The sequence below is a fragment of the Pelodiscus sinensis genome, chromosome 2, assembly GCF_049634645.1.
Source record: "Pelodiscus sinensis isolate JC-2024 chromosome 2, ASM4963464v1, whole genome shotgun sequence".
Taxonomy (NCBI): Eukaryota; Metazoa; Chordata; order Testudines; family Trionychidae; genus Pelodiscus; species Pelodiscus sinensis.
In genome coordinates, this window is record NC_134712.1 from 84,542,353 (window position 1) to 84,566,656 (window position 24,304).

At 40.8% G+C, this 24,304-nt stretch overlaps 1 protein-coding gene across 11 annotated transcripts in view; it reads left to right on the forward strand.

The window, feature by feature from the left end:
* PTPRM (protein tyrosine phosphatase receptor type M) overlaps nt 1–23,341 on the forward strand; it is a 690,600-nt gene extending 667,259 nt beyond the window's left edge. For 4 of the 11 annotated variants that reach the window (XM_075920953.1, XM_075920954.1, XM_075920961.1 and 1 more), the window contains 5 exons: nt 937–1,068; nt 6,454–6,579; nt 9,567–9,730; nt 12,031–12,166; nt 22,446–23,340. In XM_075920953.1, the coding sequence (XP_075777068.1) occupies nt 937–1,068; nt 6,454–6,579; nt 9,567–9,730; nt 12,031–12,166; nt 22,446–22,499 (612 nt within the window). In that variant the 3' untranslated portion in view covers nt 22,500–23,340. Of the gene's footprint in view, nt 1–936; nt 1,069–6,453; nt 6,580–9,566; nt 9,731–12,030; nt 12,167–22,445 lie in introns of all 11 variants that reach the window. The other 7 variants (XM_075920955.1, XM_075920957.1, XM_075920956.1 and 4 more) reach the window with 3 other exon arrangements.
* The last annotated feature ends 963 nt before the right edge of the window (nt 23,342–24,304 follow it).

A 24,304-nucleotide genomic window follows, 5' to 3' on the forward strand; every position in this document is an offset into this window, starting at 1 on the left:
ACGGGAGTAATCAATGCTTTGTCTTCACTACACCACTTTTAGCCATATTGCTAAAAGTCAGGCAGTGTAGCGTCTGTGTTTCTTGAGCACAAGATTCATACAAGCTTCCTTCAGAGCAGATGGCACCTTCTTAATGGGAGGCTTTGACAATCCTTGACCAATAACAGACTGTGGCCTTCAGCGGCAGGAAGAGTCTGGGTATAAATCATAGGCTATGGATGAAAGTTCACCCAGTGCCTCTAGTCAGTGGCATAGGCAGGGAACAGTCTCTGTGGGCACCTGGGCAAGGGGAGGGGTAGCTCCGCACTCCGGGAAGGGGCCTCAGGCAGAAGGGGCAGGGCTGGGGGTAGCCAGTCCTCCAAGCCACTCAGAGCAAGGTCCCCACCAGCCTTCAGAGGCGCACACAGCACATGGCACTCCAACAGAGTTTTAAAGGGCTCTTTGCTGGGGCCACCACTGTTGCCAGGTAGCAGCAGCAGCAGCTAGGATCCCCAGGCCTATGTGAATCACTGGGCCTTGGGGCAACTGTCCCTTTTACTTCTTCCCCCTTCCCCCCATCAGCGGGCTTGGACATGGGCCAGTATTTAAAGAGGGAGAAGTAAACTTGCATTTGCCCATTGAAAATACTGCTTTGCTGCCGTTTAGACTAGAATTTAAACATTATTTCTTAAATAGATAAGTAGGCATCGCCCAACACAGGAATCATCACAGTCATTCACAAAGAATGATCTGTTAATACTGTCTCCAGATGTAGACTTACAGTTTAGTAGATTGCAAGCAAACATGTCAGGAAAGTTCTGAAAACACTGTATGAGCAATCTTCAAAATAACAATAATACTTATTACCCTACGGTTTGGAGCCATTGCTGACGTTTTGCTGGATGGATTTCTTCTCTTATCACTTCCATTTAATCCTCTGTCGCTATTGTTTTGCAGAGCTATAAGCAACCCTCCGCTTTTATAGTTACCCAGCATCCTTTACCAAATACTGTCAAGGATTTCTGGAGGCTAGTCCTAGATTATCACTGCACATCAATCGTCATGTTGAATGATGTGGATCCAGCACAAGTAAGTCCTAGATACTGCTCTAATCAAATAGTACTTTACAAAGTATTGTTGTGTTTAGATACTTAAGTGTGTGCTTCAAAACATCTTTAAACCATAATTCACAAACACTAGAAAAATGATAGGCAAAGGGAAGGAGGGAGGAATGAATGAGTTTTTCCACCAAAATGTAAATACACAACACCTTAATCATAGGGAGGAAGTGGTCTTCTTGGTAACTGGTAATAGGATGTGAAACCTTTCGGTTCTAGGGCATGGGTCAAAACTAATAACGAGTTTGTAGTGGCCAAGAGTAAGCAGACGTTCACGAGCTTTCTCATAGCTTGTGTGAAATGAATCTGTGGTTTTGGTCCACCTCTTAGTGGACAGTCATTCCTATCAGAAAAATTAGCATTACATTTGGCACAAATTGGAACTGTGAAGGGCAGCCTCAGTGGAGAGGTCAAGAGCTGAACAGGAATGGAGACTGGACTACCTTCATCAACGGGTTCTCTCTAGAACAGGGATGAGACAAATATATGATGCACCTTTCATTAATATACAATCTTAGTCAATGGTAGATTAGCCACGGGGCCAATAGGGCCTGTGCCAGGGGCCCTGGCCAGTTGGGGACCCCAGAAAAAGGGTGGCCCATTCCCCTATCTGCTGGGCCTTACCTACCTGGTGCTCCTGTCAAGAGGCAAGATCAAGGTGTGGTGGCTTGCCCCACTTCATCCACCCATGAAGTAGTGGTGTCTAAGGTTGGGCGCTTGCCCCGCTCTGCCCACCCATCCAGCAATTCTGCTGGGGAACAGGGCCTGGGTGAAGGAGTTTGCTCCACTCCACCTCCTTGGGGATTATCCTGGGAAGCAAGGGAAGCCCCAGCTCTGCTCCCTGGAAGGAGTGTTGGGCAGGGAGTGAGCAGGGGAGACTGCAGGCAGAAGGGTGAGAAGGGGCCCTCACTTGCTCTGGCCCAGGACCCAACAAAATCTAATCTGCCTCTGAATGTAGCAGCTCGTTATTCTTTAGAAAGAAATACCCGTTCTTTCAAAAAGTGAAGAACGTGAGTTTTTCTGGGCTTCTGATCTGGCAACTTTCTTAAGCTCTAACTTACTTTTTAACACCATCATTCAATGGGAACAATGTAGTGCACAGGACTTGTCTATATAAATGATATAAATGTTGATCATTGTTTAAAGTAAGCCCATAATTACTGTGTTTATTATCAATGCTGCATATGATTTTTGTTCAAAAATCTTTTAAAAATAAGTTTGTCATACACAGAACAATGTTTACTTTTATTTCAAGGTAACACTAAGGTTTTTTGTTTTTAAAGAATGTAACAGATTTCAACCTTGTCTTTAAAAGAACAGTCCCTACAAATTCCAAACACTGCCTTAAAATACTAAACCTTTGAGTCCCTAACCACTCTTACATGTCTGCAGGAGAAAAAAAATAAAATAAAGACAAAACTTTTATTCATGAGTCTAAGGTAATTTTCAAAATGAATGAGGATACACTCCAGGGAATCAAACTTTTAGTAATCGCCACACAGAGTTTTTGAATGTGTAAACTGTGTTTTGACTGTAAAATAGTGTTTGGTTATTTTAGGCATTTATTGGACTTTCTGTTAAAAGTGATTGGGATATAGAGTATTAGGTAATACACCTGCCTTTGTGATTCATGAAACTTTTTCTCCAGTGTAAGTAAGAAGCATTTTGTTGGGCATATACCTCAAAACTCAAAGAGCAAAAAGAAGGGAGAAACGGACTCCATTTATTGAAAACCATTCATAGTTATACAGCTTTCTTACTAATTGTAATAATCATTTATGTATTTATTTCTATATCATATATTTAAAAAATACTGTAATATACTACAACAGATATGCTATGTTAGAAGACTAAATAACATGGGTGAGAGAAAATAACCCTGGGGCACTTCTGATCCTGCTAATAACCCGTCTGTGATACAGCCATTGACCCTGACATAGCTAAATGTACCATGATAGTTTGTCCACAAGACACACTAACTCACGAGGCACCCCATACCACTGCATCAGTATCCACGGGAGCGATTTGGGTACTGAGCAAAAACCTGCCTGGTCTATAAAATAGCATTAACTGTCTTTTGTTGCCTTAGTTTGTTTTCGGTAACATTCCACAAAGCCTATATAGCATAGATTGTAGATGGACCTACCAGTAACCACACTAATTACCTGTCATTTTTGGTTTAAGACACCATTTCAGTCTGTTCAGTAGTTTGGTGCTACACACCTTCCTTAACAGTGATAGAAGCATTATTCCCCTATAATTTGAGCAAATGAATCATTCCCCTTTTTGGAAAAAAGGGGATGATAAACCCCCTCTTCCAATCCAAAACTGATTGAGGCACAAGTAGAAGTTGCAGACTTTCAAGATTCATCTTTGGAGGAACTTGAGCATACAGATGGTATTTCCTTACTTGAAAAGACTACTAACCAACTACAGTGATTGCTGCAAGAAATTGCAGAATCTCTGGGACTTAGGCTCAGTGGTGATAAAACCAAAGCTATGCATGTTTCCTGTAAAATGGAAGTGAATGGCCTGCTTATGGTGCATGCAGACAGCAATGACACTGAATGGGTAAATAGTTTGATCTGTCTGGGTAGTCAGTTGACAGCAGGAGGTTCTATAACCTAAAGAATTCACATGTCAAACTAAGCTTGCTCAGTGACATTTCAGAATCTTCAAAGGCCTCTCTATGGCAGGATCTCTCTGAGACATCTAAGATACAAGTGTTCAACATGATAGTGATGATAACCCTGCTATATAGAAAAGAATCATGGCCATAAAAAAAGTGAGAGGAAATTTTTAGTGACAAAAGTTGTGGCACATTCTTTACATACGTTGAGATGGTTTAGTCACAAGTGAAGAGATATTTAGATGATCCCAGCAAGTTGCAGTCTTGCCCTCGTTAAGAACAAGATGATTGCAGTGGTGGGGTCATGTCCAAAATTCCAAAGAAGGTACACTTTTATAGAATGTATGTAGAGTTATGGTCAAAGCAAATAGTCATAAGGCTGACCACAAATGTGGTTGAAGATGCAATTTAGAGAGATTTTAAGAAGCCTACAGCTTTCTGTACTTTGTCTTTTCAAGCAAAGATTTACAAGCAACCAGTCAAGATAGTCCATTTAATGAATGACAGTGGCTGCTACATCATAGTCATGAGGATCTGCTGCTGCTACATATATATATATAGACACACACACACACACACACAGTTATGGGGGAATGCTGTACCTTCCTGAGAAATCAATTAGTGAACATCTATCCTCAAAAAGCTGATACCATAACATACATCCAGCCACTCACATTCACAAAAAAACCTCAACCTAAATGTTCTATATACTTAAAAATTATGCATTCCTACAGCATCTGTACCAAACATCTTAGCCTTTACAGGATTTTTAATTAGTTGTTTAAAAAGCCAATGGAATAGTATTATTACATAATGGAAGGTCCTATAATGAATTATACAGCATGTTGCAAATCTACATTAGCTGTTTGTATTCATTGTATTTTACCACTCAATATAAATAAGTGCATTTCATAATGAAAACATGATTAAGATTCATAGCAGAGTCTAAAACTAATTTGCTTATCAGTATGAGCTGTGAATGTAGAATGTTTTAAAGAAGAAAATACATTTTCCTAATTGGAATTTTTTGTTTTTAATTTGTTAAATTGAACTGATATGCAAATAAGACTGTGGCCTATTTTTACTCTGTTTTAAATGGCCACATTTTCCTAAAATGCGGTAATTTGTGAGTGGCTCTGTTGAGGGATGAGCCTTATAAGAATTTCAAAACAACAGCTGTAGCATGTCCGCTCAGCTGTGGCTTAGCAGCAAGTGCAACAGAATGAAGACCATTGTTGCTTTATTGGATAAAGTGAAATTTCAAAATATGAGATCGATTCTCCGGCAAGCAAATATAAGTTTGCTTATTCTTATACTTAATTTTGCTGCATGCTTACATGCCTGGCCATGAACTATTATAGATAAGTCTCGTAGCTGAGGTAATACCTTTTATTGGACTTCTGTGAAAGAGACAGACTTTTGAGCTTATACAGAGGTCTTCTTTGGTAAGCTTGAGAACTTGTCTCTTTCCTCAACAGAAATTGACCCAATAGTAAATCCACCTTGGGTCTCATCCACCTTGGGTCTCTGATATCCTAGAACCAACACAGCTACAATGGCACAGCAAACATAGATATCTTGGCAAGTCAAACAGATTTTTTGCTTGAAAATATACTATCTAGAGGACAACTCCAAGAATCTCCATCAAAAAATGTTGAATTAAAGTAATCTTTTAAGTATTTGGGGTAGAAGAAGACCAAGAATCAGCTGATTCATTCCAGAATTAAGTAATGGAAATTCTTGGACACTTAAATTGTTCAAGATATGTTTTAATATTCTTCTGTGATCTCTAGGTTTCAACAGCTAACTTATTTCTGGGAAAAAGTGAGATCACATTTTCTACTGTAAAGTGGCATTCACAAATGTAAGACTGATAGAGCACTGAAAATTGTTAAGCGATGCTGATTTTAGCTATTTTGCTGTTTGGGGCTAAACTGAGAATAGAATATAGCCACTGGAATTTTGAGAATCACTATACAATTTTTAACAGCAATAACACATTCCACTGGGATATGAACTGGTATCATAACACTTAGAACACTTTAAAAGATATTAGATCTTTGGTCCTGTGCTCACAGCACATCCTGAGGCTACAGCTATGCTGTCGCCTTCTTCTGGAAAAGCTTATGCAAATGAAGTGCGGCGTGAAATATCGCCACACTTCATTTGCATAATTAATTAGCAGCTGCTTTTGCTCAAGCTGTGTAGACAGCTTCTTTTTGCGCAAAAGCCCCTTGCACAAAAGCGGCTGCTAATTAATTATGCAAATGAAGTGCATCAATATTTCATGCCATGCTTCATTTGCATAAGCTTTTCCGGAAGAAGGCTACAATGTAGCCGTAGTGAATGTGATGTTGTTCAACAGTATCTCACAGCGTATCATACCTGAATGTTTAATTGATGGTGAGTGTCAGCAACATGTAATTCCAACCACCAAAGAGTTAAGAATATAGCACCACCTGAGAAACATTTACTTACGAATTTATTTTGTTCAGTTTGTTCTCCAGAAGTAAAGTTGGAATACTGAAAAAACTGGCCCAGAGATTGGGAAACTAAAATCTTACTATAATGTGTAAACAAAAAAAAATGTAGTAACTCTTTAAAAAGAAAAAAAATTAAATGAAATTATACATATTCAAAAATAGGAAAAATGCACTCTCCAGGGATATTACAAGATATCATTGTTCTTATAAATAACTGCTTGTCTGTGATTTTGATCTTCTGTAGTTGTGTCCCCAATACTGGCCAGAAAATGGGGTGCATCGACATGGTCCTATTCAGGTGGAATTTGTATCAGCTGATTTAGAAGAAGACATAATCAGCCGGATATTCCGAATTTATAATGCAGCAAGAGTAAGGACGTTATTCAATTTCTCTTTTTTGTTAAACTTTATAATGTTATTGACAGAAGGAAAAGTTAACTAAGAAATCTTTCCTCCAAATATCTAGTTATTTTTAATCAGGACTATATATTCATAAAATAATATGTATATATCTCAATAAAATTGGAGGTAATGAGCAAACCTAACTGAGGTAATAAAAGTAAAGGTTAAACAAAAAATAAAGGTTAAACTATGCATAAAGCAACACACACTCCGAAGTCTGTTTGAAAACAAACTTACAGATAAATGGTTCATACATACAATCCAAATAAAGCCAGGTATATATAATCAGAGTAAAAACACATGTTTTTACCATATGCGTTTGTTATGTTTACAACATTCATATGAGAAAAACACATCATTAAGATTATACTGTTAACTAGGAAATACAGAAGTTAATGATGGTACAGCAGTGTTAGCCCACGTTACATAGTTTGTTGTGAATGTAATTCTGTTTGTTTTAAAATACACCGTGTTAATTTATTGAATAAATGTAACAAACAAGAAAAATAAAAAATGGGGCTTTTTGAGCAACATTACTTTGATGCAAAATCATGGCCTAATATAATACCCTTATATAAGTTGTGATTTGAGGTACTTTAATTTTTAGGTTGCCTACTTTAACGAAACACTTTAAAGGAATGTGATTGCGAGAAAGTAGTGAGCACCTAATCCTGAAAAATACGTTATGTTAACATATCTTCAAGTTAGGCCCTCCAAAATTCACTAAAATGGAGGCTTTAACATCTGTGGTTTTTTTTTACACTGTACATATTCTGCCCTGAATGTCCTGGCTCTTTAAATCAGGGTGGGGAACCTCAGGTCCAGGGGCCAGATGTGGCCCCTGGCTTGCCTGAATCCAGCCCCTGAGGATCATGACCCCACCCAACATTGGGGAGCTTGTGCTAGCCTTCTAGTCCCTCCTCCTGGAGCACACAAAATCTACCAATCTGGGCCCCCTCTAAGCTTTGGTGTGGGAAGGAAATGTCTTTCTCCTTCTCAGTCAAGAGTCATAACAGTAAGGTGGGTGGTGGGTTTTTTTCTTTTCACTTGTGTACTGACTTTTCTGTTGGTCAGTGGCCCCCAACCCAAAAAAGATTCCATGTCCCTGCTTCAGATAAAGAAAAAAGCTAAATGCAACAATACCACTGATCTGAGAGATACTTGTAAATACTGTACCAGGATCTCTATGAAATGCCCACTCTTTAGGGCATTTTACAAAGATACTAGTGTGATGAGATCATGTCCTGCTCCCATACCTCTGTGAAGTCAGCAGATGTCCATTTAAACTAAGTTGAGAGACCATGAAGCAGATCGGGCATCCCTTACACTGCATGCGGGGAGGACCTGCAGAAATAGTTGGCACCTCCGCCCCAAATTAAGGAGACATTGGAACGAATGGGAAGCATTCCCTAATCAGGCAGGGTACATCTACACTAGCTCCCTAGTTCGAACTAGGGAGGCTAATGAGAGTGACCGAAATTGCTAATGAAGCGCGTGATTTAAATATCCCATGCTTGATTAGTCTCGGCCGGTCGCCATTTTGGAAACTGACTAGCCCGAAGTAACTGCCCGCATCTACACGCGGCAGAGAAGCACGATTCCGAGATAAACCCCTTCATTCGAATTAACTGTTAAACCTCATTCCACGAGGAGTAACAGTTAATTCAAACTAAGGGGTTCATCTCGGAATCGCGCTTCTCTGCCGCGTGTAGACGCGGGCAGTTACTTCGGGCTAGTCAGTTTCCAAAATGGCGACCGGCCGGGACTATGCTAATCAAGTGCGGGATATTTAAATCCTGTGCTTCATTAGCAATTTCGGTCACCCTCATTAGCCTCCCTAGTTCGAACTAGGGGGCTAGTGTAGACGTACCCTCAGAGAGGAAGTGGAGTGCACTGAGGATCAGCCCTCCCCGGAACAAGATAAGACATGCCCAGTGACCTGCTCCCCTACAAGAGAGGAAAAAGCCAAAGAGGCACGTGGTGCCTATGGCAGGAGTCAGGGAATAAGTATACGTTCCCCATTCTTTTGCATTTCTAGGGTCTTGCAGGCCCTCGTGGTTTTTTTATGAATAAAATCTAAGAACCCATGAATGTTAACAGGGTGTGCGATTTAATAATCACTGATCATTATTAATCCTATTTTGAGGGAAGAAGCAGTGAGATGGAAGGGACCATCCAAAGGTGCAGTAGGTTCCAAATTTTGACAGAAAGCTGGCAAAGCCCGTAGAAGCCTTGAGTACAGGGGATTGGACTAGATGACAAGTTGATAACCGTTCCAGTACTACTCTTGTATGGTAATGGTCCCTTCTTTTGTCAATCTGACATCTCTGTTACTACAATGTAATAGGAATAGCAACTACAGTGTTAGGTAAACACTTCTATTTCTTTGTTCTAAACATTAATTGACGTATCAAAGCCCCTCTTCAGAACTATTTCTCTTGAGAAGTTGAGCATAGCCCAGTTTAATAAAGTGCACTTTGATATTTGTAAAACAGAAGTTTATTTTTTTTCACTCCTGATTTCCTCAAAATGGCTTGCAAGATTTTTCTCAAACTTCCTTTTTGAAATGAAAGAAATATTGGAAGTTTCTTCCAAAAAGCTGAAAGTTAGAGCATGTGAAAAACCAGAGGTTATATTTGAAATTGTATTGTGACTTTCACTTTGCTTACCAAGTGACTACTATAATATTAAATCATCATTTACTTGACTCTTGCAGGTGTATCATTGTTCAACTTTAGTCTCTTTGTATATCCTGCTATTTCGAACATCTTGTGCTTAACAGCTCTGTTGGAGATTAAAAGCCATAACTCTCAAGGGCAGTTGAAATTACATCAGTAATTTGTAAGCAGTGCTGTCCTTTAACAACTTTGAAGAGACTGCCTAAATTATGCTATTTGAGTGTAATATAAATAATGCCTTCCCTTTTTTTCTTGCTTGTTGTTTGTATCTTTGCAGCCCCAAGATGGGTACCGAATGGTGCAGCAATTTCAATTCTTAGGGTGGCCTATGTACAGAGATACTCCAGTATCCAAACGTTCTTTTTTGAAACAAATACGTCAGGTGGATAAATGGCAGGAAGATTACAATGGAGGAGAAGGGCGTACAGTTGTACATTGTTTGTAAGTAGTTGACATAAAGATGGGAAAACAAGGAGGCAGTATGAATATTTACTGTATTTGTTGGGTTTCAAAGGATTAGCATTAAGACAAGGGGCACCTGGTAATTTGTCCCATAATATGGAATTGAATTACACAGCAGCTCATTGAAAAAGAGCAGAAACTCATACAAGTTGATCATTTGTGGGAAATTGAAGGTTATCATTCATATTCTTTGGGAGAAACCTGAAAGCCTCTTGCCTGAGGACCCTGTATAGGTTGCACAAGGCCTCAAGTTTACACTGTTCCATGTGGAGGAACAAGTTCTTCTAATCTCAGTTTTGTGGTGATTTGTACGTGCTGAAAATCACACTCATAGAATGTATTAAAAAAGCTTCTGGCCCTGGGCAAAACATTATACTTCTTATTTCCATGAATTAAAACTGCATGTCAGTCCACTTCATAACTGTCAGAGCAAAACAAAGGCAAAACTTGTGCATGGTCACCTCCAAATTTGAAACAATTGAATCATTTGAGAAATGATGGACCATGCAAAATGGTCCAGTTAAAAATAAATTATTGACTTATCTTTTATAACAGCAGCGTGTAGGCTTGTGATATTGTAAGCCAGAATGTATATAGCCTCTAATCTACTGTGTTTCTTTATTTTGTAGTCTGCCTGCTATTCCCGTTTTAGGGACTTAAAACCTGCCACATGCCTCTTGCCCTTAGCTCCTACTGAGGATTGAGTCCTCAGTGACTAAGGCTACAATGCAGGAAAGCAGTATTGATGAAAGTGCTGTCCTAATTAGTGATGGAATTACCCACACCCTTAAATGCTTTCATGAATCGGGGCCTATACTAGAAAATAACTTTCTGACAGTTCTGTTTATATTAAATAGAAATTGGTAACTACAGATGAAAACTGCAAGTTTACTACTATCACCCACTGACCTGGACGGGCACTCATCCTCTGTGCTTTAGTTTCCCCATCTGTAGAATGGGGATAATAATACTGGTATCAAAGAAATATTGTGTAGTTTAACTAATTAATGTTTGGAGTTATTCAGCTGAAAGGCCCTTTTGAAGTGCAAATTACTGTTATCTCTATAGTTGCTGGTGATATTGAATAGCTGTACCACATCACACACGCGTCACTTCCAGGCAGCAGCGAAAAGAAAAAGCTTCAACATAATCCTTTTACATGACTTTAGTTTAATTAAAATTCTCAGAGAGTCCCACAATATCAGCCAATGTTTTGACAGCAGAGAGCATTCTTTTCATACTGCCTGGATGTGACAGATGTGAAACTTCTTAGCTTCCTTTGAAAATCAACCATTTCTGAGTGCTGGTTTGAAAACCCCGTTAGCTAACTAGTCTGCACTCTGGTAATTGTTAAGGTTTATTATTTCTGACGAAGGGCAGCCTAAAGATTCTGATTAGAATAGCTGTACAAATAATAGGGTTTCCAGAAAGAGATTCTCTTGAATATTAAAAATAACTGAAAATAAAGTATTATTAAATATTTTTGATCATGCCTATGAACATTTATTTCTAACTTCTACTTAGCAAGTCAGTGTTGGTTCTCATCTTCTGAAACTGTGGATGATGGGGGAATATATAGTTGTAATAGCACTCATTGTCATGTAGCTAGTGCAATACTTGTACCTAAAACCACAAGGTATAGGTAAAATGTAGTGGGATATTGCAGCACCATCTAATGGCTATGTTAAGAGTAAAGATACCAATACAAATTATAAGACAATGTAGCCAGGGCATTTACTGTTCCCTGGAAATCTTTTTGTCCAGAAATAAGGCACCATCTCCCAAAATAGGAAAATTTCTAACTAGCTCAAAACCAAACTCCAAAATCTGTTTAATATTTCAGCATTTGAGTCTGATTCTTATTAAACTAAGGTTGCTGTGTAAGTGCAACTGGCCATATATTAAACAGAAATATCATTTACCTCACTTTAAGGCTCCTTTACATATCAGACTGCATATCAGGCCCCTTTCCTCTCGATTCTGTTTTCCAAATAGTTACTTTGTTCTTCAGATATTTGAATTAATAGAAAAGGCAAGTGCAAACATGAAACACTGCTACCCTCAGGCTTCCAAGCTGATGGATTCTGTAGTATAGATGTTGGATAATTCAGCCGATTCATTTTAATTAGAAATTGCATCTTTCTTAGTGTTCGGAGGCATTAATAGCCATTGGTTCACCAATATGAGCATCACACGTTTCATAGAACATTCAGACACAGTATGAGAACTAGTCACATACAGTCATGAGTAATGGAGCCATTTTATCACTTTTATTGCAGAAACGGAGGTGGCCGCAGTGGGACGTTTTGTGCAATCAGCATTGTTTGTGAAATGCTTCGGCACCAGAGGGCAGTTGATGTATTCCATGCTGTGAAGACACTGAGAAATAATAAGCCTAACATGGTGGACCTTCTGGTATGAGCTTTTTTAACTGCTCCACTAAAAAGAAAATGTTTTCTTTTATCATAGACTTGGGGAGATTTCCAAGATTTGAAGTAGGAGTTGTTCAAAAAAAGTATGCAAGTCATTTATTTTCAAAAGGGATAATGAAATCACTTCACTTGTAAGAGTATTTTTACACTGCTTTCTTCCTAAGGAGACTTTGTCTCTGTTCATTTACATTTTTGAAATAGTTTAAAACTTCCAAGAGAACATCTTTATTAATTTGCCTTTCTGGCAATGCAATCCGTGTGGAGAGCAGCCATCGCACAGCAGAAATAATAGCAATGTAAAATGAAATGCCAGATTTTCAAATTATATATTTTATAAATAGCTTAATCGCCTAATATTTATCAAAGCCCTGGATTTCAGTTTGACATCCAGAATATTGCATTTAATTATGGTTGCTCTACCTCATAGAAAGATTAAAGAAGTTCAGAAACAAGGGGCCATGTGCAATTATTTTTATAGAGTGTTTTATTGAATCTTTTTTTAATGTAGAATTGTAGGAACTCTCATGGCTGTGACACAAGTGCTGTAAGACAGCTTAAATCAGCAGGCTGTTATGTTCTGCTTTGTAGTTCTGTATTGAGAGAAGGATGGAACAGTTCCACCCAATTCAATGTGATGGTCTCAGGACCTTTGAAACCTATCTAGAAACTGAATTTTGAATTATGAAGGGCACTGCCTGTGGACTTTAAAAGCAGTGCTTTTAATGCGCCCCACCCCAGGGTCAGCTTTTGTGAAAGCAGATTGGCTTGGATGACAGATGACGTATTTGTGTAATTTTAGACATCGTAACTCAGTATGAGTTAACCATGTAAACTCTGGAAAATAGAGATTTAGTTAGTAGGGACTTACCTGGGGTTGGGCATCTTTTCTACCCCAAAGTCCCAAAAAGGAGGCAGGGAGATCCCTGAGAACTGACACACCTTCCACCCTCACCCCGGAACTCTTATGAGAAGTTTCCACTGCAAGTCTGGCCTCAGATGGTGAAAACCTTGAGAAACAGCGAATGCTAGTGGGTTGGCTAAGCTCCTTAGGGGTGATGCACTAGAAAGAGGGAGGGTTTCTGGCTTCTGTGGAGTAGGGCTCAGGCTATATTGTTGATTGCAGTAAGTCCCAGTGTGTTCCACGTCACTTTTGAAGAAACCCCTTCTTCAGACCTACCAAGGTGCCCCACCTCCACTGCAGAGAATTCCTGTCCCTCCCTCAGGCCAGGCACCAGTAAGAGACAGACTGTGCACATTGGCTGGGACCAGAGGTGAACTAGCACCTTGCCAGCAGTAAGGTGATCAGGGAGTATGAGGTTGCATCTATGAAGAAGCAAGTTAACAATGTAGAACTGTCACCATCTGGAGGTGAGGAACCTTCCAGCTTTTGTGATGCTGGGAGCAGACCATTCATTTGGCTCCTGTCCCTCAGTTTAGAACTCTCAGGACAGTCCTAATTTTTTGTTTGGTGGGTGTAAATAGAAATGTGCTGTTTTTCTACTCAGTCCATGTAGATGTGGATTTGTATCTGGTATGCCTGCTGTTCTCAGGTCTCTTAAGGCTAGGTCTACCCAGCAGCGTTATTTCAGAATAGGTGACGTTATTCTGAAATAACGAAGAGCACATCTGCACAGCAAGCCATTATTTCAAAGTAATAGAGAACTGGAAGACTTCTTAGTCTGACTCCTGTAACCCTCATTTCACACGGAGTAACGGAAGTTGAAGGAAGAGTGTCCTGTGTAGACAGCGCCAAAAGCTGAATTAAGTTATTTTGACTTCAGCTGACATAGCTGAAGTTGTGTATCTTAATTCGACTTTTGCCCTGCTGTGTAGACATACTCTAAGAATCAGAGGCGACTGGTATCTGCTGATCAGAGTGGGTGGACACTGTTTAAAAATTCTGGTGGTATGCAGAAGGGTTCAGGGCAGGTACTCAAGAGACAACAGAGTTTTTATTTCTAGAACTGCTTTTGGTCATGTTTTACGATTTTATATTATAGCTGATTGAGATTGTTCTAAAAGAGAAATACACACGAAGAAGCTCTGGATTGCACTGTTTTATTATATCAGTTTGAAGAACAGAGATATTTCCAAACCAATCAACAACCAATTATTATGTCAGGAATCCATTCTAATTTAACCTTATAAAATTATTTTACCTCTCCATTTGAATCTGCTCTCTCTTCTGGGTTAACAAGGAAACATTGGCTCTCTTAAGTTACGTCTAGACTACATGCCTCTGCCAACAGAGGCATGTAAAATAGGCTACCCGACATAGTCAATGGAGCAGAGATTTAAATATCTCCAGCTTCATTAAAATAAAAATGTCTGCCACGCTGTGCCAGTGCAGCCGATCATAGACACAGCTTGCGAGTCAAGACATGGATCGGTCGACAAGGGAAGCCTTTGTGGACCACTCCTGTAAACCTCATTTCACGAGACATAAGGGAGCAGTCAACAAAGGCTTCCCTTGTCGACCAATCCGCGTCTTGACTTGCGCGCTGTGCCGACAATCAGCTGAGCCAGCACAGCGTGGCAGACATTTTATTTTAATGAAGTGGGGGATATTTAAATTACCACTTCATTGACTATGTCGGGTAGCCTATTTTACATGCCTCTGCCAGCAGAGGCATGTAGTCTAGACATACCCAAAGGAATCACAAGTACCAGAAACTTTATGCTAACCCTCCTGGTGGCTATGATGTCTCTTCTGGTTTCTGACTCTGGGACATTATTAGCAAGCCTGGAAGAACAGATTTCATGGCAGGTAGACAGTGGTTTGAAAGAATTTTTGGAAAGTAAATTTAAAAAGATTTATGTGATCAATCTCCTGCGTGGCTTGGATACAGCCGCTGGCACGCAGCCCAGGGCCCGCCCCAGAGCGTATGGCACAAGTGCAGCCCAGTCCGGCCCAGTTGTTGCTGCTGGCGTGCGCGCTGGGCTGTTTAGGGCCCCACGGCCATGGGGGGAAAGGCGTTGCTGGCCGGCGCCGTGGGGATGCGGGCGGGCCGGTGCTGCGGTAGCTGGGCGCAGCGCCTGATGCCAGCTGTAAGGGACACCGCGTGCCCCTTACAGCTGCCATCAGGCACCCCCCATCGGTTGGCACCCTGGGCAGCTGCCCGGCTGGCCCATGCCTCCGTCCGGCCCTGCGCGCAGCACACGTAGCAGAGATGTTCAAGTCATGTTTCTGAGCTTGCCTGCAATTCCATTTTCCCTTTACAGCTCACTTTTAACTAGAGACAGACTGAAAACTAGGACACAGAATCCAATCCATGCAGAAACATGAAGCAAATCAAATGTAGGTCCAGATTTCAATTTAACAGCTCAGGTTTATTTTTATAATTGAGCCAATTTGGAATTCCAAATCCCAGCACTCTTGTGAAGATGCTTCGGTTTGACCCAAAGTTTAGGAACTTGAATATGGATCAAAGCTTCACATCTGATCGACTTTGGTTATTAACATTACAAAGTTTAACAGTGTGACTTTCCACTTCTTTATTATTATTTAGTATAATATATTCCAAAATTAAGATCCTAATCCAACAAACTCTTAAGTATATGCTCAATTTTAAACATTTGAATGCTCCCATTGAAATCAATAGAACTGCTCCAGTGCTTGGATTTAAGCAAGTTTAAGTACTCTGCTGGATCAGGGCCTTTAGAAAAAAGTGAAATGAAATATCATTGCCACAGTTTCAAAGGAAAATGTACTTGTTTTCCTCTCACTCCTCATTGTCCTGGCCCTTGCTGCCTCCCACGTCCTCACCACTTACCCAAGCTCCTGTTGTGCTTATAAGCAGCACACAGGATCTTTTACAGGGAGAAAAGGCAATATGCCACGTTTATTGCAAATAGAGCAGAGAGACCAGCATAGGCATTCATTCGCACATGTACAAGTCCTGAAGCTGGTGTCACAGTTACCAGTCTTATGGGTGCTCGTGCCTAGTGGCCAAGTGGGCTGGGCATGAGGAAGGAGATGGGTTCTGTTGGTCACAATCCAGTGCTCCAAAGTTGTCTTCACAGGACTAGCCCAAAGCTTCATGGCTACTCAACCCACTTTTATAGTTGAGTCCCAACTGTAGTCTGTGGGTTTTGCAGTGTCATGCGGGAGTCATCTAATTGTTAATTGGTGTTTACCTCCAGGCTGCTTCCATTGTCATGCTCCATCCATGAATATCCTGGGAGTGCAGCTGGTCTATCTCATTCACAGATCATATTCACAGGCATATGCCTTTGCTTTAAGTTTAGGGTCATCAGGTCTGCCCCTCTTCAGCCATCCTGAATTTGAGTGACACCTGAGTTCACACCTCCTTGTTAACCATTCTGCCCATCTGGTGCTAGCATCTTCTGTCTCTTATCTTACCTTATTCCACGAGGAGTAACAGTTAATCTGAACTAAGGATTTAGTTCGGATTAACTTTAAGCTGCCGCATGTAGCAGTTCGTTCGAACTAAGGGGGATTTAAAAACGGCGGCCAGACGGGAACATTCAAATAAAGCCCGGGATATTTAAATCCTGGGCTTCATTTGTAACTCTGGTAGCCTGATTTGCTCGAATTAACGAGCTAGTGTAGACATGCCCATATAGTATATAATACAAAATATATTTGAATACCTAGCAGCTGCAATAAAATAAAGCTTATGAAACAAAATCTATATAACTACATATAACAATGCTATAAGATAAAGCATTGTTTATCTATATAACTACTACTGTGTTTCAGGCCCACATTCCCACCCACCTCCCCATTGTCCAAGGCTCTGCTACTTCTCCCCCACATTCTCGCACCTCCCCCCCCTCCCACTCCCCCCGGCCGCTCCTGTTGCCACATTCTCTAACTCAGTGGTCACCAACCAGTAGATTGGGATCTACGGGTAGATCTTGGAGCCTCTGACAGGTGATCTTGACTGGTTTGGCCAAGAGACTGTCAAGTGCAGGCACTTCAGCTGCCCCTCCACCCGTGTCAGGGTGTCCCTGCTTTCCCCACTCCTGTACCCTACCTCCACACAGAGAGAAGGGGATGGAGGGAACTAGGCAATGCAAATCTCTGTCACGCTAACACAGTGTGTGTGTGTCTGTCATTCTCACAAACACACACTGTCCTTCACTTGTAACTCCCGACTCCTTTTACTGCTTACAAAGTATTTTATTTTTGGTTTTTGACTAATCTGTTCATTTCATAATTTTCATTTCTATCTTGTGCTTCAATTTAATTCTTTGAGTAGTGAGTTCTAAAATGCCTAACCTCTCGTGACCGGAGTAATTATCCCCATCATGGTAATTGCTGCTCCTGGAAGTGGCTGGCATGTCCCTGCAGTCCCTGAGAAGGGCAGAGCAGGAGGTCTCCACACGCTGTCCTTGCTTGCAGACATCCCTCCTGCAACTCCCATTGATCAATAATGGGGAACCATGGCCAGTTGAAGCTGTGGGCTTTGTGCCTGTAGATAAGGGGCAGCACATAGCGACAAGGAGCCATTGCTGTGCATGCCAGCTGCTTTCAGGAGTGGTGCAAGGCCAGGGCAGGAGTAAGCCTGCCTTAACCTCACTGCTCCACTCCCCTGAAGCTGTCTCAGTTAAATGGTGCCCAGCCAGAGCCTGCTTCCTGAACCCCTGTCCCAGCCCTGAACCCCCTCCTGCACCCCACCTACTGTGCCAGACGTGAGTTCCCCTGCACTCAAACTCCTTCCCAGAGCTTGCACCCTGAAACCCCTCCTGGACCCCAATCCCCCACTCTGGGCTAAGCCCGGAACCCCTCCCACACTCCAAACCTTGGCCCAAGACCAGAGTCTGCACCCAACCCTCTACCTCAGCCTGGTGAAAGTGAGTGAGGATGGGAGAGGAAGAGGAATGGAGTGAGGCCTCAGAGAAGGGATGGAGGGGGGCAGGGCCTCAAAGAAGGGGCAGGAAGGAAGTGGGGCAAGGGTACTTGGGTTTTAGGTAGATCTTACATTACACTTAAATAGAAAAAGTGATCATGTGGTTAAAAAGATTGGAGACCCCTGCCCTAACCCCTCACCCATCCCCCATTGCTTCTGTCTCCCTCCCCTCCCCGTCTCCCCTGGGCTACCCACCCAGCTCTCCACCCCCTGCTGCTCCATACACATCCCCATACCACCCATGCTGCCTCAACTGCCCTCCCACCCCCATTGCTCTGAACTCGCTCCTGTAGCCTCACATGCATTCAGTCAGGCTCCAAGGTTGAGCCTGCTGCCAGCCTGATGTCGCTTCCCTGCTCCAGGTGCCACCTAGCAGAGTTCAGAGGGAGTGCACAGTGTCAGTGCCTTTCCCCAGCACGTCCCCCTCAGCTACACTCTGGCAGAAATCTGTGGGACATCTGACCTCACATGTCCCCCCTCCTCCCTCCCACTCCTGCATTGCCTAGGGTTTAAGTTCACAGACCTCGGTGATTCTGATACGCTTATTTTATGGGGATGAAAATAAAACGAGGTGGAAATGTACAGTTGTAGAACATGGTAGCTCTACGTTGCAGTTTGTGATGGGCCTTCAAGAGCAGTTTTCTCAGTCAGCCACTTGAGAATGTACCCCCCACAGTGACCTCCATACTTTTTTATTTTGTTTTGTTTTATTAATCAGATAGGAAATGTTTTCTATATCACATAACAGCTTTTTAAACAAATATATAATAATAATTAGTAATGCCTCCCTCTTCTGCTCTGCTTTTCACCAGTTGATCTCAACACACTTTAGAAAGGTCAGCATCATTATGCCCATTTTATCCATGAGGAAACTGAGGTATGGAGTGATGAGATTAACCAGCGGGCCAGTGGCAAAGACAGGAATAGATTCTGAATCTCCTAAATCCCCTGGCCAGTCCTCTGCAGGAGGATATAGTGTTATAAATGGCAGCAATTCAAAGGTGTTGTTTTGAAAATATGCATTTGGCTCAGCCTTTTATCATGGTAGGAAAAGGGAACTTAGTGTCAAGAAATCTAGTTCTGTTCCTAAGGTGGCCACTGACCATTTACTTTGTGACCTGGAAGTAGTGAACAGCTCTTTGCCTCAGTTTCTCCTACTCAGAATAATGCTTTGTAACGTGATTTGCTATCCTTTGAGGAATGGCAATCTGTAAACCCATTGGATTGTTAGTCTTTAATATTTCATGAGAGGAGTTCCAGGACTGCTGTGTAAATGTTGCTACACATTCTCTCACTGGATTAAGGAAAGTCTTTGTGGTGCATACTTACAAGTTCATCTTTTAATTTCATTAAATTCTTTGAATTCCCTGGAAATACAAAAATCCGAATGACACATTCATCTAACACAGTGGTTCTCAACTAGGAAGATATGTTCCCCTGGGAGTATGCATAGGTGTTCCAGGGTATATATCAGCTCATCTAGATATCTGGCTACATAAATAGCATTAACAAAGTCAATACAATGTAAAATTCCTTACAGACCATGATTTGTTTATATTGATTTATTTACTATACACTGAAGTATATTTATATTCCAGTTGATTTATTTTACAATTATATGGTAAAAATGAGAAAGTAAGCAAATTTTCCAGTAATACTGGACTGTAATACTGGTACTTTTTATGTCTGATTTTGTAAGCAAGTCGTTTTTAAGTAAGGTGTAACTTAGGGGCATGCGAGACACATCCGACTCCTGAAAGGGTACAGTAGTCTAGAAAGGTTCAGAGCCACTGATCTAACAAACAGAAAATTCATGAAATTCTGTACACATGCATGTAACATTTAGCAGTAGGGTATCTTTACTGAACCATGACAAAAAGTTTCATAAACATTACTGAGTCGACCAGTGTGTGCTCCATATAAATACTTCTCTCTGAAGCTAGATAAAGCTAGATAAAAAAGGTTTTTAATATTTATCACCAAGTAAATAGTAAAATGTGCAAAGAACACACAGCAGTGAGCATGGGGAAATAATAATGTCTGTTCTGTAAGGCAGTAATCTGGGACTTGCATTTACTGGAAATGCCAGTTATTTCGCTGAATCAGTAAATCACTATAAAATGAGCTTGGAAAAAATGAAATGTCTGTCTGGTTGATCATTGTCCCAGTGTGTGTTATATAATGATAACATGACTGTGATTTAGTCACCTCCGCCTGTGCAGTAAAAATTGTAAAGATATAATTTACCCCATATTTGTGGGGGTTTTGTCATTCAACAGAGATCCAAATACACTACCGTTTATGTGACCCTGCAGGATCTTAAAACCCGCAGTTCTCTCACTTGCCACCATAGTGGTTTAAGTCCAAACAATTCTGTTCCTTAACTTTTGAGGCAGCAGGACCACACATCTTTGTTTTAAACCATTGCTGTAGACTTTTTTCTTCCACTTTTTCTGATTCTGTCTATTGAAATCATTCAGGTACATTGTCTGATCAATAAACACATGACTATAAGTTGAATGTGTGAGTTGTATGGGCAATAGAATCCCCTCAGATATTTGCTTCAGGCAGAAAGAAGACCATAGCTGAAGTGTAACATATTCTGTCTAATCATCTTGTTCAGTATAAAAGTAAAGGCTCAGTGTTGTCAGCCAGTAAGCAAGGTGGTTATTACTACACAACAGCACGTGATCTGTCCTATTTTATTACCTAAAATGAATATGATAGAGGCTGTGCTTACTCCTACCCCCTACTGATGGGGGGATAGAGGGGACAGTTGCCCTGGGACCTGGTGATTCAATGGAGTTTGGGGCTCTGGTTGTCACGGCTGCGGCAGCTGTGGCACCTGAAGCCCTGAGCCCTTGAAATTGCTGTTGAAGCACCCCACTGTAGGTGGCTTTTAGGGCTCCCTGATAGGGCAGGAGCAGTACACTCCAGGCAGTGCTGTGGTGGAGGGCACCACAGTTCAGGCAGTGCTGAGGGCAGGCTGCCCTTAGCCCTGCCCCTTCCTCCTGAGGCCCTGGCACTTCTGGGAGCAGGCCATGTCACCTTTAGGGTTGCCAGATGGATTCTGAAAAAAAACAAAAAACGGGTACCCGAGAGTTGTCAAGCAAAAAAAAAAAGAAACAATCCATAAGATGGCTTCCTGCCATCTTACCTCCCTGTGGAACCTGGTAAGCACCCAGGATTTTCACCTCCTGGACAGGAAAATATCAGAAAGTACCGGACATTTTAGGTATCTGGTATTTTCTGAATTTTTCTACTGGACAGGAGGCTTAAGTTCAATTCCAGACACCTGGCAACCCTGCTCACCTTGCCCAGAGACCCAGCAAGGCTATCAGCTCCCCTGCTTATTCCACTGACAGAAAATTATAATCTACTTGGCAGTACATTCAAACTTAATTTTTGGAACTCAGAACAGCTGACACTTGGATTCAGTGGAATAACAGCCATTTCTCATCCGTTTTTTGTTACTGAAATGTTTAGAATTTTACCAAATAAAGTCACTGATCAGCAGAACCATAAAAAGAGATGGACACGAAACGCAGCACCCTCAATCTTACCTACCATGTGTTGTTCAAATGCTCAGAAGACTAGATTGTGCCTTGCCTATGTGGATAAGCAGCCAACAGGGAGGCATAAGGCCAGGCCCTTGCAGTCCCTCTGTGCCCCTGGAGGTAGAAAGGAGGAGGTACAAAGTGGTCCCGTCTCTTTCTCCACTTCTGAGAGATGCACATACCATTTGCTCACCAGGGTGTTTCTTCAGGGGTTGTGCCTGGTTGCTCCCCTAGTTCCAGGTGGCCCCACTCCACTAGAAACACTGGTCTGTGTGCAAAGAAAGAATTTATTAGCTGAAAATACTCCTTGTGTTACTGTAAAACTCAATACCTGATGTATGTACTTCAGTGTGAGAGGAAAAGTTAACTAGAGTGTGGGCTTGTGAGGATTTTAAATTAGGTGTACAGGCAGTAGAGTAAAGAAATTCGGTGAATTCACGGACAAAAATAAAATACAGTTTGCAAACTGAAAAACAGTAGAAACCAGGCATGTTTTAACATAAACGTTACCACAAGGGAATTCCAGTATGAACTTTTTGCCACATTACTAAAGGTTTACAGGCCAGGTTTTTTTACTGATTTCCCATTATAGACATGCTTGCTTGGCTAAATGTAGCATTGTTATAGGATGATCACCAATGTAATTTACTGTATGTGCTGTAAGTGTGAAGCTTTTCTTTTATGAATACAAATTGGTTTTGCAAACTGATTCACACTGACCAGATCTGATAGTAAATAATTTTAATAGAACAAACAAACTCAAATCCTTAATTAATAAATTTCTTCTGTGAATGACTTTGTTGGGGGGATGTTTGTGTTCATTTTTCAGGATCAATACAAATTCTGCTATGAAGTGGCTTTGGAATACTTGAATTCTGGCTGATTGCACAAACAGCAGCGATAAAGCTCCTCTCAGCACCACAAACAAAGCAAGTTGTTTCATGATATTTGTGTATATGAGATGAAGACTTCTCAGTGTTATGCTTCTATTGCTTTGTATAATTGGCTCTTTTTAAGAGCTGGAGAAAGTGTTTATAAAAACTGCTTGCACTGCCCAATTACCACTGTAATGCCGCTGCTTGACACACATACAAACACATACACAGACACACATCGTGGTTGTTGGATACTGCATTTATGCAAAAAACTTCCAACTTGGTAGAGCAGCATAGTCATCTGGTAAATTAAAGAGCACAATTATATTCTTATGAAGGAATTTGTACTTTTTTGTTATATTTTGTTGCCTGTGATCCTCTGTTATTGTCACAGCCTAGTGTACATTTCTGTTTTGTGGAGAATGCTGTCTAACATTCTGATAATATATTATTTTAGTTATATTTGTATTCTAACACATGCATAATAAATGAAGCATATGTAGCTTATTTGAACTAATGGATACACATATAACAAACCACATTAACTTTGTTGAGTTGCAGTTTCTGTCCAGTTTGTATCATTTCAGAGGCAGTCTTGATAGAAATACAGTTAGAAAATGCAAACTACAGAATGCTCAGATTAATATATCCAAAGCTTTTTTTCATTTGTCTATATTGTAAATATTTTTTGATTTCATCAAATTATTTATTCATTAAAAGAAAATTTTTGTGAAGCACGATGAGTGACAATCATTTTTATTAAAACCTGGAAATGCTTACTGTATGATATTGTAAACACTTGTTTACCTTCTATGGATTCTCAGCTCAATAAATAATTACATACATGATAAAATCTTGTTTAATTTATAGTATCTCATGGCATGTAAATGCCTTCAGTTGAACACGATAAAAGATTCTCAAAAGTGCTGAGCCATCTGTAAAGGCAATTTGGCACAACAAAAACCAACAGCAGCAGTCAAGCCAGGGATTATAACACCCCAGACAGAATAAAAATGTTTTTAAAATGCAGGTGCACATATTAGAGATCTGGAGACTGGGGTCACTTCATAAGAGGAAGGGTGGTGGTGTAGTTCAATTCTCAGGTCTACAACAAGCTTCTTATGCGATCATAGATCAGTCACATAATTGTGGCTTGCCTCAGTTTCCCCATCTGTAAAATTGCAATAATCCATCCCTACCTGGGAACAATGAGTGTTGTGACAATAAATTAATTCATGTTGGTGATTATAGTTATATACGTAACTAGAGCTTCCATGTTAATTGGGTCACTCTATGATCTACTCTCTGACAGCTTTTTGTAGTTAAAACTCATTACTGTCATTACAGTATTTTCAGAGAGATGAGCGGTGGAGAGCAGCTATGCATGCGTAGATGACAACAACCTGTTAAGTGCAGTAGAGAGGCAGCCAGCAAGAGGAGCTAATTCAAGATAGAAAAGGTTCCACAGCTTACTGTGCCACACATGAATCTTTCCCATTTTCATCAGGATAAATCAGACATTCCAGGGTAACTTACTGATTTATAATGAATTATTCCAAAAAGCTAAACAACAGGCATCATGATAAAAGAAAGTGGCTGGCTGCTTCAAGTGGTAACATGCTAGTTAAGACAATGGTCACAGCTAATGATCTAGCCATCCTAAGGGCCCACATGTCTGTGACACAAAATTTATTTTGCATCTTCTGATTCTAAAAGTTCCAGTTTAGACTGAATGAATCACAATGGTGAACACACAGACCAAAGCCAATGCAAAATTTAGGTATAGAAACTTGTTTTAGAGGCCCTCCTCCCC